The following is a 16,409-nucleotide window of genomic DNA, read 5'->3' as shown; positions in this document are numbered from 1 at the left end:
TAGGAACATCAGATCTCCCTAAGTTCCTTTTTCATCTATCCTTTCAAGGAGAATGCCCAGCCACAAAGTGTACCCTCAACCTTACCAGGCCTACTTTCCCTAGGTAAACTCTATTCCCAGAATTCAGAGGTTGGGGGATCAATGCTCTCTGGGGAATGCTACACAACTTTAAACAGGAGCATACCTCATTTTATTGTGCTGCACTTTATTGTGCTTTGCAGACACTGCACTGCTTACAATTGAAGGTTTGTGGCAACCCTGCATTGAGGAAGTCTATTGGTACCATTTTTCCAACAGCATGGACTAACTTCATGTCTCTGTCACATTTTAGTAATTCTCACAATATTTCAAACTTTTTTTTTGTTTTTTCAGATGGAGTTTCACTCTGTCACCCAGGTTAGAGTGCAGTGGCACAATCTCGGCTCACTGCAACCTCCATTTCCCAGGTTCAAGTGATTCTCCTGCCACAGCTTCCCAAGTAGCTGAGATTACAGGCACGTGCCACCATGCCTGGCTAACTTTTTGTATTTTAAGTAGAGATAGGGTTTCACAGTGTTAGCCACGCTGGTCTCAATCTCCTGACCTGTGACCTGCCCACCTCGGCCTCCCAAAGTGCTAAGATTACAGAGATAAGCCACCATGCCTGGCCACCTTTTAATATCTGTTATAGTGATCTGCGATTGGTGATCTCTAGTGTTGCTATTATAATTGTTTTGGGGCACCATGAATCACACACACATAAAATGGCAAACTTAATGAATAAATGTCATATGTATCCTGACTATTCTACCAATCAGCCATTTCTGTCTCTTTCCCTCTCCTTGGATCTCCCTTTTTCCTGACAGAATATTGAAATTAGGCCAATTAATAACCCAACAATGGCATGCAAGTGTTCAAGGGAATGAAAGAGTCACATCTCTAATTTTAAATTAAAAGCTAGAAATGATTAAGCTTGTTGAATGCATAAACAGGCTGAAGGTTAGGCTTCTTTTGCTAAATAAATACTTTGTCAAGTTGTAAATGTACATGAAAAATTCTTGAAGGAAATTAAAAATGCTATCCCAGTAAACACACAAATGGTAAGAGAGTAAAATAGCTTTATTGCCGTTATAGAGAAAGTTTTAGTGGTCAGATAGATCAAACCAGCCCAGCATTCCCTTAAGCCAAAGCCTAACCCAAAGCAAGGCCCTAACTTTCTTCAATTCTATGAAGGCTGACAGAAGTGAGGAAGCTGCAGAAGTGAACCCGGAAGTTAGCAGAGGTTGGTTCATGAAGTTGAGGGAAAGCTGCCATCTCTACAGCATAAAAGTACAACATGGGCCGGGCACAGTGACTAGCGCCTGTAATCTCAATGCTTTGGGAGGCTGAGGTTGGCAGATCACCTGAGTTCAGGAGTCTGAGACAGCCTGACCAACATGGCGAAACCCCGCCTATACTAAAAATACAAACAAACAAAAAAAATTCGCTGGGTATTGTGATGGGCGCCTATACTCCCAGCTACTCCAGAGGCTGAGGCAAGAGAATCGTTTGAATCAGGAAGGCAGAAGTTGCAGTGAGCTGAGATCACACCATTGCATTCCAGCCTAGGCTGGGTGACAGCGAGACTTTGTCTCCAAAAAAAAAAAAAAAAAAATGCAACATGAGGTAGGAAGTGCTGATGGAGAAGCTACAGCAAGTTACCCATAAGATCCAGCTCAGACATTCAATAGAGACAAAACAGCCTTGTATTAAAAGACTTTCATAGCCAGGAAAGAGAAGTCAATGTCTGGCTTCAAGCTTCAAAGGACAGGCTGACTCTCTCTCATTAGGATCTAATGCAGCTAATTACTTTAAGTTGAAGCCAATGCTGATGTAACATTCTGAAAATCTTAGGACCCTTAAGAATGGTGCTAAATCTACTCTGCCTATGCTCTAGAAAGAAAACAACAAAGCCTGTTTTGCCACACAACTGTTTCGAAAATGGTTTACTATTTTAAGACCACTATTAAGACTTGCTACTAAACCAAAAAGAGATTCCTTTCAAAATATTACCACTCATTGACAATCGATAAGGAGTTGCTTCTTACGAATGAGCAAAGAAAGTGGTTTCCTGAGATGGAGTCTACTCTTCGTGAAGATGCTGTGAACATTGTTGGGATGACAACAAAGGATTTAGAAACTACATAAACTAAGCATTAGCAGGGTTTTGAGAGGACTGACTCCAAACTTTGAAAGAAGTTTTTCTGTGGATAAAATCGTATAAAACAGCATCAAATCCTATAGGGAAATCTTTCATGAACGGAGGAGTTAAGTGATACAGCAAACTTAACTGTTGCTTTATTTTAAGAAATTGCCATAGCCACCCAATCTTCAGCAACTGCCACCCTGATCAGTCAGTAGCTATCAACATTGAGGCAAGACTCTCCATCAGCAAAAAGATTATGACTTGCTAAATTTTTTTAGCAGTAAAGTATTTTCAAATTACGTATCTTGCTTTCTTAAAAATATATTTCACATTAATAGATCTTAGTATAGGGTAAAGATAACTTCTACATGCACTGGGAAACCAAAAACTTCATGTGAATCATTTCATTGCGATATTTGCTTTATTGTAATGATCTGGAACCAAACCAGCAATATTTCTAAGGCATGCCTATAAAGCTGTATAAAGCACTAAAAACAAATGCATTCTTATCCTCACTAAGTATAAGCACAGGGTTGTTCTGTAGAGACACACAAATAGGCAACAAACAAATGTTTACATTTTGGAAAGTCACTTTTGAACTCATAATCATATGCATGATAAATTTATGCAACCTTTTGCTCCAGCACAGCCAAAGAAGTCATCACACACACCAAATAGACCCCTAGAGTTGAAAAATCTAGTTTTGTCAGTAGTGTTTTTAATATGCTCAATACAAAAACAGACTCTGAATTTAAAATTCAGTCTTATTTGTAGAATCCTAACATACAAAAAAATATAATTCTGTAATCTTAAAAATCTTTCCTTCAAGAAAGTCACCCACATAAAAGTTGAACAAAAGCACTTTTTTTTTTTTTTTTTTGAGACGGAGTTTCGCTCCCGTTACCCAGGCTGGAGTGCAATGGCGCGAAATCGGCTCACCGCAACCTCTGCCTCCTGGGTTCAGGCAATTCTCCTGCCTCAGCTTCCTGAGTAGCTGGGATTACAGGCACGCGCCACCATGCCCAGCTAATTTTTTGTATTTTTAGTAGAGACGGGGTTTCACCATGTTGACCAGGATGGTCTCGATCTCTTGACCTCGTGATCCACCCACCTCGGCCTCCCATAGTGCTGGGATTATAGGCTTGAGCCACCACATCCGGCCATCCAAGTACAATTCTATAGAAAAGTACCTAAGTTAGAGTCCTAGGCCCCTCTCAGAAGGTAAGGGAATTCCTACAAAGAATCCCACACATTTGATAGTTACTATTAAATTCTCTTTAAATATTACAAACTACAGAAGAACCCATTATCCTCCTCTGTATACATGAACTACTTCCTGTATTCCCTATTTTGGTTTATAGCCTCATTCTCCTAGGAAACATCTTCAAAACCCTCTGTTATTTCTCATTCCCTATACCCAAGTCCTGTCAATGAAACCTGAGAACCGTCTCATAGATGAACCAGCATCCCCATCTGGCTCAGGGCCTCATCACCTCCTAACTGGACTACCTACTAAAAAATTTCTCTGCCACATTTCTTCCCAATTGTACAAATCAACCAATTATCTTCCTAAAAAATATATCTGCTCAAAGCAAAACCAATCCTTTCATTCTTTTCTTGGCTTAAAATTTCCTTCCTTTGGCTGTCCGTAACCAGATGAAACTGAAAACCCCTTATTAGCTAGTCCTTCACAATCTAACAGAACAATCTAATTCTCCAGCCCCTTCTTCCACACCACTTCCATTCTCTGTATACACCAGCAACTTCTAATGTATTCACTACACAACATGCAGCTCAAATATCAAATAATGTGTAAGGTTCTCCCAACTGCCCCAGGCAATTATTTTCCCTACCCTACGCTTCCAACAGCATTTTACTGTATCCACTTCAAAGCTTAACATTTTGAATTATAATTAACTGGGTTTTTCCCCCTTCCCAGCCACACTCTGAGCTCTAAGGAACCACTGTGTTAACACTTAAGATGTTCAACAGTAAATGAGTAAATGACTCAATACCTGCTGCTGCAAAGCCTCTTGGTAAGACTGTAGTGACTGTTTGGAAGGTTTCAGTTTATCTTCAAAAATCAGTCCTGAATTTATCACGTGATCACTTGTAATTTTCAGTTCATTCTGTCCAATCGTATTCCTACATCAAATACACAACAAATATTTAAATCCATCTATGAAAAAGCAAGAAGAAAATGCAACTGTTTCTTGAAATAGCATGGCATATAAATACATTTTAAAAATACAGAAGGATCTTTCTCTATAGGCCAAAGAGGAATCTTTAAGTAACCCCTTTCTCAGCTCTCCTTTCTGCCTTTGCTTTGACAATTCCTGCAACTTTCAAATTTACCACTTGTATTTTTTGACCTACGAAATAGTTACACAGGAGTCAAAAAGGTTTGTGGTAACTAATAGTATACATATGACTTAGGCAGTTTCCTCAACATACAGAAATAACACAAAGTCACTCAAGTAACACAATAACTAATGATTCGTTTTCAAACCATTTCCTGCAATGTAATTGCAGGAAAAAGTCTCAAAATTAAAATTTTTGAAAAACTCACAAGGAAACATAAGAAAAAATTTTAAACATATTGTTGTTATATAAATCACAAGCAATAAAGTACTGTTTTTATGTTTTGTGTTTTTTTGAGACAGGGTCCTACTTCGTCACCCAGGCTAGAGTGCAGTGGTGCCATCACAGCTCACTCAGCCTTCATCTCCTGGAATCATGCAGTCCTTCCACCTTAGCCTTTCAAGTAGCTGGGGCTATAGGTACACATCACCACGCCTGGTTCACTTTTTTATTTTTAGTAGAGACAAGGTCTTTCTACATAGCCCAGGCTGGTCTTGAACTCCTAAGCTCAAGTGATCTTCCTGCCTGCACCTCCCAAAGTGCTGGGATTACAGGCGTGAGTCACTGCATGCAGCCAACATAACACACGTTTAAGTACAGGAATACACGGACTTTGAAGACAATAAAACATTTTAGAAATCTAAATTATAAATGGTGAATTGAAACACTGATTTCATAACTTTTTGTTTGCTTTTGAGACGGAGTTTCACTCTTGTCACCCAGTATGGAGTACAATGGTGCGATCTTCACTCACTGGAACCTCCACTTCCAGGGTTCAAGCAATTCTCCTGTCTCAGCCTTCCGAGCAGCCTGGGACTACAGATGCCCACTAACATGCCCGGCTAATTTTTGTATTTTTAGGAGAGACAGAGTTTCACCACACTGGCCAGGCTGGTCTCGAACTCCTGGCCTCAAGTCATTCGCCCACCTTGGCGTCCCAAAGTGCTGGGATTACAAGTATGAGCCACCATGCCCAGCCTGATTTTATAATTTTAAAAAAGCTTTCTCTTTTCCAAAAACATGACTGCTTTAAAAAATTAGTTTCATTGTGTACTTACGCTTTCTTACTTACTTACAATCTTTTATTAGGATAAACAAGTATGTTTGTACATATTGTCACGTTGCATTATTAATGGGTAAAAGGGAAGGTGAGGTAAACCACATCAAATATTTCCTAACTGTTCTTATACTTTTTCAGAGCAGGGGTGCTCTTTGCGTGTAAATGAATACATAAGTTTGAGAGGGTCTATGTGAGTAAACTCATTCTCTCAAAATACACTGTTTATATAAGATGGACAGGTTCTCTTAGTATCTATTTCACTCATGATCCCTCCTATCTGTATCACCCACATACTCACAGATCCAAATTCTTAGCCTTTATCTATCAACTCCTCCCTGGCTCCCACCAAAAAAGGTGTTTAAGAATTTATATAGTCAAATCAGGATGGGAGAAAGGAAATGATAGGGGTATTAAGTACGGTCATCCCTTGGTATATCTGAGGGATTGTTTCCATGACTCTCTGCCTATATCAAAATCAGAGTATAATCAAGTCCCAAAGTGAGTCCTATGGAACTCCCATATAGGAAAAGTAGGCCCTCCACATACATGAGTTTCACATCCCACAAATACTGTACTTTCTATTGCAGTTGATTGAAAAAAATCCACATGTAGATGGACCCATACAGTTTAAACCCGTGTTATCAAGGGTCAACTGTATACAATTACATGATTTTTACTAAATTTATAGAGTTGTGCAACCATCACCATGATCCAGTTTTAGAACATTTTTACAACCCAAACATATCCTTCAGACCCATATGCAATCAATCCCAACTCAAACCCCCCAGCCCCAGGCAATTATTAAGTAGGTAGCCTGCTTTCTGTCTTTACAGATTTGGACATTTTATATAAATGGAACCAATATACTATGTATAGATTCATTTAGCATAACCATTATAAGGTTCATCCACATTATATCAGTAGTTCATTACTTTTTATTGCTGAATAGTACTTTACTGAATGAATACAACACGTATTGTTTATCCATTCACTCACTGATGGACACTTGAAATGTTTCCACTTTTTGACTATTATCAATAATGTAGCTATAAACATTCACCTCCAAGTCTTTGCAAGTATACGTATTTTTATTTCTTTTGATTACATGCCTAGGACTGGAACTGCAGTATCATATATTCTTTTTAAGAAACTGCCATTTCCTGCAACTACTTTTTATATATTGATTTTATAATCAGTAATTCTATGAAAACTTTCATATTCACTGTAATTTTTTTTTTTTTTTTTTTTTTTTTTTTTTTTTTGAGACGGAGTTCCGCTCTTGTTACCCAGGCTGGAGTGCAATGGCGCAATCTCAGCTCACCGCAACCTCCACCTCCTGGATTCATCGTATATTCTTTTGCAAATAACATCAGTTTTCTCTCTTCCTTTCTAATTCTTGTACCTATCTTCCTTCCTTTCTTTCTCTTACATTTTTGGCCTTGATTAAATTAAGTCCTGTGAAAAGAAGCAGTGATAGAATCTCAAAAGGAATGTTTTAAATCTATCACCATTAAATAAATACATGATGTAAGTTTTTCATGTTTATAGACTCCCTTCTAACCTACTACATTTTTAAACACTAGTGAATAAACTATTTTAATTTTTGTCTATTGGGGTATCATATAGCTTTCTTCTTTATTCTGTTAACATGGTAGATTACAGTAATTGATTTTATTGATTTACAGTAATTGATTATATCTAACACCAATTAGCTCCTAGTATTCAGACATCATCCTAAACACTTTACATATTTTGATCATTCAATCATCAGAAAAAACCCTGTGAGTTAGTACCATTATTACCCCAATTAACAGACAAGGAATAGAAGAAATACACCTCAAGCTAATGAATGGTAAAACTAGGATTCAAACCAAGGCAATCAAGCTACAAAGTCCATGCTCTTAACTGATATACTCTACTACATTTAGTCATCCTATATTAGAGAGTAATCCAATTCAAGATAAATAATCCTTCTTTATACTTTGAGGTTCAGTTTTAGGATTGTGTCTGTGCTAATAAGTATAACTAGCTTGTAATTTTCCATTTCATACTGACCTTATCAGGTTTAAGTATCAAGATTATGACAGTCTCAGAGTAGTGACTGGAAACTATTCCTTCGTTCCACACTCTGCATTAGTTTGTATAAGACTGTATTGGCTGGCCCTGGTGGCTCACCTGTAATCCCAGCACTTTGAGAGGCCAAGGCAAGTGGATCACCTGAGGTCAGGAGTTCGCGACCAGCCTCGCCAACATGGTGAAACCCATCTCTACTAAAAATAAAAAAAATTGGCCAGGTGTGGTGGCACGTGCCTGTAGTCCCAGCTACTCAGGAGGCTGAGGCAGGGGAATCGCTTGAACCCGGGAGGCGGAGGTTGCAGAGCAGAGATTGTGCCATCGCACTCCAGCATGGCGACAGAGCAAGAGACTGTCTCAAAAAAAAGAAAACAGCAGCAACAACAAAATACAAATAGCAACAACAACAAACTACAGGGAGGAGAAGAATCTAATTTGCACAGTTGCCACACACTGTTTCTTAAATGTTCAGTTTTCCAAAAAAAATTATGGTACTTGCAAAGAAATAGAGAAAGGTGGACTATACCTAGGGAGGAAAAAGAAGTCAACAGACGGGGGGTGGGGAGGTGGGAAGAGATAGCATGGGGAGAAATGACAGATACAGGTGAGGGGACGGAAGACAGCAAACCACACTGCCATGTGTGTACCTATGCAACAATCTTGCATGTTCTTCACATGTACCCCAAAACCTAAAATGCAATAAGAAAAAAAAAAAAAAAAAAGAAGAAGTCAACAGAAACATTCACAGAGGAGTTACATGCCTTGTATTTAATCAACAAAGATTTTCATTCAGTTATTAGAAATATGTTGAAAGAACTAAAAAAACTATGTCTAAATAAAGTGGCGGGGCACAGGGGGTTCATGCCTGTAGTTCATGCCTGTAATCCCAGGTCTCTGAGAGGCCAAAGGAGGTGGATCACCTGAGATCAGGAGTTGGAGATCAGCCCAACATGGCAAAACCCTGTCTCTACTAAAAATAAAAAATTAGCCAGGCGTGGTGGCACATGCCTATAATCCCAGCTACTCAGGAGGCTGAAGCAGGAGAATTGCTTGAACCTGGGAGGTAGAGGCTACAGTGAACTGAGATCGAGACACTGTACTCCAGCCTGGGCAATAAGAGCAAAACTCCATCTCAAAAATAGAAAAAAAAAAAAAAAAAAAGAAAAAGAAAAAAGAATTCAATTGTGAGAACAATGTTTACCAAACAAAATTAACAACAAAGCAATTGAAATTACTTCTAAAAGAAACAAAAATGATAGAGCTGAAAAAATATAACTGAGAAGAAAAGGGAGACAACAGTACATTTGAGCAGACAGAAGAAACTATCAGTGAACCTGAAGACAGGTCAACTGAGATTACCTAGTACAGAACAGAAAAAAACTGAAGAAAAATGAACAGAGCTTCAGAGATCCTGTGGGACATCATCAAGTGTACCAATCGGAGTCTCAGAAAGAGAAGAAACAAAAATGGACACAAAGAATACTGGAAAAAATAATGGGCAAAAATTTCACAAATTTGATGAAAAATATTAATCTAGAGATCCAATAAGCTCATCAAACTCCACATAAGAAAAACTCAGAGGGATCCACACCTATATAGCCAAACTGCTTAAAGATAAAGACAAAGAAAATCCTGAAAGCAAGAGAATAACCATTTATCACATATAAGGAATCCTCAGTAAGATTAACAGCTTATCAGAAACCATGAAGGTTTGCAAATGTCATACTGCATTGAAAGATAAAGAATGCCAACCAATACAATTCCTATCATCAAAATTATCCTTCAAAAATGAAAGCTAAATTAAGACATTACTAAACAAAACTCAGAGAAGAAATCACTTGAGACCTGCTCTGTAAGAACAATGAAGGGAGCCCTTCAGAAAGAAAGAACACTTGACAGCAGCTGAAGCAAGCACAAACATATAAAGAGCACCGGTAAAGATAATTATATGGGCAAATATAAAAGATATTACAAACGTAAAGACGTTTGTAACTTTATTCTTCTCTGTTTGATTTAAAAGACAACTATGGCTGGGCACAGTGGATCACATCTATAATCCTAGCACTTTGGGAGACCAAGGTAGTTTGAGGTCAGGAGTTCATGACCAGCCTGGGATACATAGAGAGATGCCTATCTCTACAAAAAAATTTTTAAAATAAAAAATTAGCTGGGCATAGTGGGAGTAGTAGCTACTTGGAAGTCTGAGGTGGGAGGAGCTCAGGAGTCTGAGGCTATGATAATGCCACTGTACTCCAGCCTGGGCGATAGACAAGTTGCTATCTCCAAAACGAAACCAAAAAAGTTTTTTCGTTTTTTTTTTTAATTAGCTGGACATCAGCAGTGTGCATCTGTAGTCCCAACCACTCAGGAGGCTAAAGAGGGGAGACTGAGTCCAGGAGTTCAAGGTTGCAGTGAGCTATGATCACACCACTGCTCTCCAGCCTGTGCAACAGAGTGAGATCCTGTCTCAAAAAATAAATTAATAACGGCTGGGCTCAGTGACTCAAACCTGTAATCAGAGCACTCTGGGAGGCCGAGGTGGGCAGATCATGAGATCAGGAGTTCGAGACCAGCCTGACCAACATGGTGAAACCCTGTCTCTACTAAAAACTACAAAAATTAGCTGGGCATGGTGGTGCAAGCCTGTAGTCCCAGCTACTCAGGAGGCTGGTGCAAGAGAATCACTTGAACCTGGGAGGCGGAGGCTGCAGTGAGTCAAGATCAAGCCACTGTACTCCAGCCTGGGCAACAGAGCAAGACTTCATCTAAAGAAAATTAATTAATACAAGACAACTGCATAAGGCAATAATTATAAAACTGTGTTGAGACGTAAATGTATAAAAGTGTAAATTATATGACAACAATAGCATCAAACAGAGGAAAAGGAATGACATTATATTAGAGAAAAGGTTTGTGTACCACTGAAATTAAGTTGCTATTAATCTAAACTCATTTTAAATTATTAATTTTAATCTGTAGGGAAACTACAAAAAAACTCAAAATTATGCAAAAAGCAACAAAGAAATCAAAATTGAATGCTATTAAATATTTAACATGAAAGAAGCTAACAAGCTGGCCACGATGGCTCATGCCTGTAATCCCAGCACTTTGGGAGGCTGAGGCAGGTGGATCACTTGAGCCAGAAGTTTGAGACCAGCCTGGGAAACATGGCAAAACCTCATCTCTACAAACAATACAAATATTAGCCAGGCATGGTGGCATGTGCCTGTAGTTCCAGCTCCTTGGGAGGTTGGAGTGGAAGGAGTGCTTGAGACCAGAAGTTTAAGGCTGCAGTGAGCTGTGATCACACCACTGCACTTCAGCCTGTGCAACAGAATGAGACCCTGTCTCTCCCCCTGCCTCCCTACCCCTCTCTGCAAAAAAAAGAAGGTGGTAATAAGGGAGGATTAGAGAAATAAAAAGACATAAGCCATATAGAAAAAAATTGCAAAATGGCAAACATAAAAACCAGGAAGTAACTGCATTCTGTCTATATAGAGACATCCTTTAGATTCAAAGACACAAATAAATTGAGGGTAAATATGAAAAATCATACACCATGCAAACAGTACTAAAAGAGAACCAGAACAGCAACATGTATATTAGAACTAAAAATACTTTATGACAAAAACCTGTTAGAGACAGAGAAGAATCTCTGCTACTAATAAAAGGGTCAAATCCTCAATAAGACACAATTATAAATATATGCATATAAAGAGAGACCTAAGAGATGAAACAAAACTGACAGAATTGAAGAGAGAAACAGACAACTCAAGAATAATAGTCGGCCGGGCGCGGTGGCTCAAGCCTGTAATCCCAGCACTTTGGGAGGCTGAGGCGGGTGGATCACAAGGTCAAGAGATCGAGACCATCTTGGTCAACAAAGTGAAACCCCGTCTTTACTAAAAATACAAAAAATTAGCTGGGCATGGTGGCTCATGCCTGTAATCCCAGCTACTCAGGAGGCTGAGACAGGAGAATTGCCTGAACCCAGGAGGCGGAGGTTGCGGTGAGCCGAGATCGTGCCATTGCACTCCAGCCTGGGTAACAAGAGCGAAACTCCATCTCAAAAAAAAAAAAAAAAAAAAAAAAAAAAAAAAGAATAATAGTCAGTAGAGTAAATCGGCAACCAACAGAATGGGAAAAAATTTTTGCAGTCTACCCATCTGACAAGGGGCTGATATCCAGAATTTACAAAGAACTAAAACAGATCTACAAGAAAAAAACAAGACCATTCAAAAATGGGCGCAGGATATGAACAGACACTTTACAAAAGAAGACATACAGGAGGCCAACAAACATACGAAAAAATGCTCATCATCACTGGTCATTAGAGAAATGCATATCAAAACCACATTGAGATACCATCTCACACCAGTTAGAATGGGGATCAGTAAAAAATCTGGAGACAACAGATGCTGGAGAGGATGTGGACAAATAGGAACACTTTTACACTGTTGGTGGGAGTGTAAATTAATTCAACCATTGTGGAAGACAGTGTGGCGATTCCTCAATGACCTAAAAATAGAAATCTCATTTGACCCAGCAATCCCATTACTGGGTATATATCCAAAGGATTATAAATCATTCTACTATAAGGACACGTGCATACAAATGTTCATTGCAGCACTGTTTACAATAGCAAAGACCTGGAACCAACCAAAATGCCCATCGACGATAGACTAGATAGGGAAAATGTGGTACATATACACCATGGAATATTACGCAGCCATCAAAAACGATGAGTTTGCGTCCTTTGTAGGGACATGAATGAACCTGGAAACCATCATTCTCAACAAACTGACACAAGAGCAGAAAATCAAACACCGCATGTTCTCACTCATAGGTGGGTGTTGAACAATGAGAACGCATGGACACAGGGAGGGGAGCACTACACGCTGGGGTCCGTTGAGCAGAAATGGGGGAGAAACGGGGAGGTGGGGAAGTGGGAAGAGGCAGCATGGGGAGAAATGACAGATACAGGTGAGGGGAAGGAGGGCAGCAAACCACACTGCCATGTGTGTACCTATGCAACAATCTTGCATGTTCTTCACATGTACCCCCAAACATAAAATGCAATAAAAATAAAAATAAAATAAAATAAAGAATAATAGTTGAAGTCCAGGTGTGGTATCTTACACCTGTATTCCTAGTACTTTGGGAGGCTGAGGGGAGAGGACTGCTTGAGGCTGGGAGTTCAAGGCCACCCTGGGCAACACAGGAAGATCCTGTTTCTACAAAAAATAAATCAGGTGCAGTGGCACACGGCTGTAGTCCTAGCTACTCGAGAGGCTGGGGTAGGAGGACTGCTTAAGTCCAAGAGGTTGAAGCTATAGCAAACCATCGTCTCATGACTATACTCCAGCTTGGGTGACAGAGCAAGGCTGTGTGTACACACAGACACACACACACACACACACAGAGTAACAGTTGGAAATTTCAATAGCTCACTTCCAATAATAGAACAATTACACAGAAGATCAACAAAGAAATCAAAGAAATAACATTATAAACCAACCAGATCTAAAAAACATTTATAAAAAAATACACTCACCAACAGGACAATATACATTCTTCTCAAGTACATCTGGAACATTCTCCAGGACAGACCATGTTAGGTTATAAAATAAGCCTCAATAAATTAAAAAGGACTGACTGAAATCATACAAAGTTTGTTCTTCAACTGCAATGTAATTATATTAGACATGAGTAACAAAAGGAAATTTGGAGAATTCACAATTACGTGGAAATTAACAAATTTGAAAATAACCAATAGGTTGACAAAGAAATTTTTTTAAATGGAAAATATTTTGAGAGGAATGAAAATGAAAAGACAACATACCAAAACTTAAAGCATATAAAGTGTAAACAGTACTGAGAGGAAAGCTTATAGCTGTAAGTATATGTACCAAAGTGAAGGAAGAGAGATCAATAATTAAGATTTCCATCTCTAGAAACTAGAAAAATAATAGGAAACAGAACCCAAAGTAAGCAAAAGGAAGGAAATTACAAACGTTACAGTAGAAATCAATGAAATAGAAACTAGAATAACAGGAAAAAAAAAAAAAAAAATCAACCAAACCAATAGTTTGTTATTTGAAAAGACCAACAAGATTGATAAATGGTTAGCTACACTGACCAATAAGAAGGCTCCGAATCTTCTGTTAAAATCAGGAATTCTGTGATGGAAAGAATGAGGTCAGAAAAATAACTAAGTAAATAAAAATAAAAAATAAAATCAGGAATTCTCAAAAGGACATCACTATTAATCTTATAAAAATAAAAAAAGGACTGTAAGGGAATACTGTCCACAATTACATGCCAACAAACTGGATAACCTAGATGAGATGAACAAATTCCTAGAAATAAAAACTATCAAGACTAAATTATGAAGAAGAAGAAAATCTGAATAGACCTATAACTAGTTACTAAAGAAATTGAATCTGTAATCAATAATTATCCAACAACAAAAAGCCTGTACCTGATGGTTTCACCAGTGAATTCTAACAAACATTTAAAGAACTAACATCAATCCTTCTCAAACTTTTTCACTAAGTTCAAGAAAAGGGAACACTTCCTAATTCCTTCTATAAGCCCAGCATTACACTTTATACCAAAGCTAGAAAAAGACACTAAAGGAAACTACAACAATATCACATATGAACATTGATGCAAAACTCCTTAATACGAGCAAACCAAATCCAGCAGCAGCATATTAAAATGATTATATACCATGACTAAGTGAAATTTATTCCTGAAATGCAAGGATGGATATGGTTAAACATAAAAATCAAATGCAAGGATGGATATGGTTAAACATAAAAATCAATCAATACACCACGTAACAGAATGAAGGGAAAAAAACAACATAAACATCTCCATACAGAAAAAGCACTTGACAAAAGTTAACACATTGTTAAAACTCAACAAACTAGGAATTGAAATTACCTCCACATAATAAAAAGCCATATATGGAAAACCCACAGCAAATATCATATTCAACAGTGAAAGATTGAAACCTTTTCCTCTAACATCAGGAACAAGCAAGGGATGCCCACTTTTGCCATTTCTATTAAACATAGTACTGGAAGCTCTAGCCAGAGTAATTGAGACAGTAATTAAGAAAAATAAATAAATAAAAGGTATCCAAATGAGAAAGAAAACGTGAAATTATTTTGGTTCACAGATGTTATCATCTTATTTGCAGAAAATCCAAGATTCCACAACAAAACTATTAAAATAAATGAATTGAGCAAAGTAACAGGATACAAATCAACACCCAAAATTTAGCTGCATTCTATACACTAATACATTGAACAATTTGAAAATTATGAAAGGAATTCCATTTATAAAAGTGTAAGAATACTTGGGAATTAACTAAAGAAGTGAAAGACCTATACCTATACAATGAAAACTATGAAATATTGCTGAAAGGCATTTTAAAAGAGATAAATAAATGGACATATATCTTATGTTCACAGATCAGAAGACGTGACACCATTAAAAGTGTCAAAACTACCCAAAGATTCGATACATTCCCCACCAAAATCCCAATGACTTTTCTGCAGAAATAGAAAAACTCATCCTATAGTTCATATGGCATCTTCAGGGATCCAAAATAGCCAAAACAATATTGAAAAAAACAAAGCTGGAGGACTCACATTTTCTGATTTCCAAACATTCAAAGCAGCAGTAACCAAAATACTATGGCATTGGGATAAAGGAAGACATACACACTCAGGGAATAGGATAGATAGCCCAGAAATAAATCCTCATGTATTTGGTCAAATGATATTCAACAAGAATGTCAGTATCTCTCAATGCAAAAAAGATAGTCTTTCCAACAAATGGTGCCAAGAAAAGTATTCACATACTAAATAACTAAGATGAATCCTTATGCAATACAATAAATACAAATTCACTTAAATTACTCAAACAGCCTAATCAGCTTAATATGAGACCTAAAATTATAAAACTCTCAGAAGAAAACATAGGGCAAAAGCTTCAGAATGTTGAATTTGGCAATGATTTCTTAGACATGACACCAAAGGCACAGGCAACAATAACAAAAATAGTCAAATTGGACTTTATGAAAATTTAAGAATTTTGTGCACCAAAAGGCAGTATCAAGACAGAATGGGAGCAAGTATGTCCAAATCATATCCCTGATATGGTACTAATAACCAGGATATATGGAGGACTCTGAAAACTCAGCAATAAAAAACAACCTAATTCAAAAATGGGCAAAGTGCTTGAAAAGACATTTCTCCAGAGAAGATATATAAACGACCAATAAGCATATGAAAAGATGTTCAACCTCAGTAATCACTTGGGAAATGCAAATCGAAACTACAATGAAATACCATCTCATACTCATTAGAATGGTTACCATTAAAAAAAAAAAAAAAAAAAAAGAAAAAGAAAAAGAAGTATTGGCAAAGATGTGGAGAAATTGGAACCCTTGTGCCCTATTGGTGAGAATATAAAAAAGTACAGCCATTGTGGAAAACAGTATGGTAGTTCCTCAAGAAATTAAACACAGAATTACCATATGACTCAGCATTTCCAGCTCTAGGTACAGATCCAAGAAATTTGAAAACAAGATTTCAAAGAGATATTTATAAACTCATGTTCACAGCAGCATTATTCACAAACAGCCAAAATGGAGAAGCAACCCAAAATGTCCACTAATGGATAAATGGACAGATAAGCAAATGTTGTATACAATTACAATGGATTATAATTCAGCCT

General features: G+C 37.7%; 1 protein-coding gene across 16 annotated transcripts in view; it reads right to left on the bottom strand.

Annotated features, from left to right (window-relative positions):
* CSPP1 (centrosome and spindle pole associated protein 1) overlaps positions 1–16,409 on the bottom strand; it is a 141,829-nt gene that overhangs the window by 59,222 nt on the left and 66,198 nt on the right. For all 16 annotated transcript variants that reach the window (XR_012514033.1, XR_012514034.1, XM_074386729.1 and 13 more), the window contains one exon: positions 4,180–4,309. Coding sequence is in view for 14 of the 16 variants with exons in the window: in XM_074386729.1 (XP_074242830.1) it covers positions 4,180–4,309 (130 nt within the window). In the remaining 2 variants the exon portion in view is untranslated. The remainder of the gene's footprint in view (positions 1–4,179; positions 4,310–16,409) is intronic.

Source organism: Saimiri boliviensis, chromosome 15 (genome assembly GCF_048565385.1).
Source record: "Saimiri boliviensis isolate mSaiBol1 chromosome 15, mSaiBol1.pri, whole genome shotgun sequence".
Classification (NCBI taxonomy): domain Eukaryota; kingdom Metazoa; phylum Chordata; class Mammalia; order Primates; family Cebidae; genus Saimiri; species Saimiri boliviensis.
Note: the sequence above shows the minus strand (reverse complement) of the source record. Positions and strands in the feature narration are given on the sequence as shown.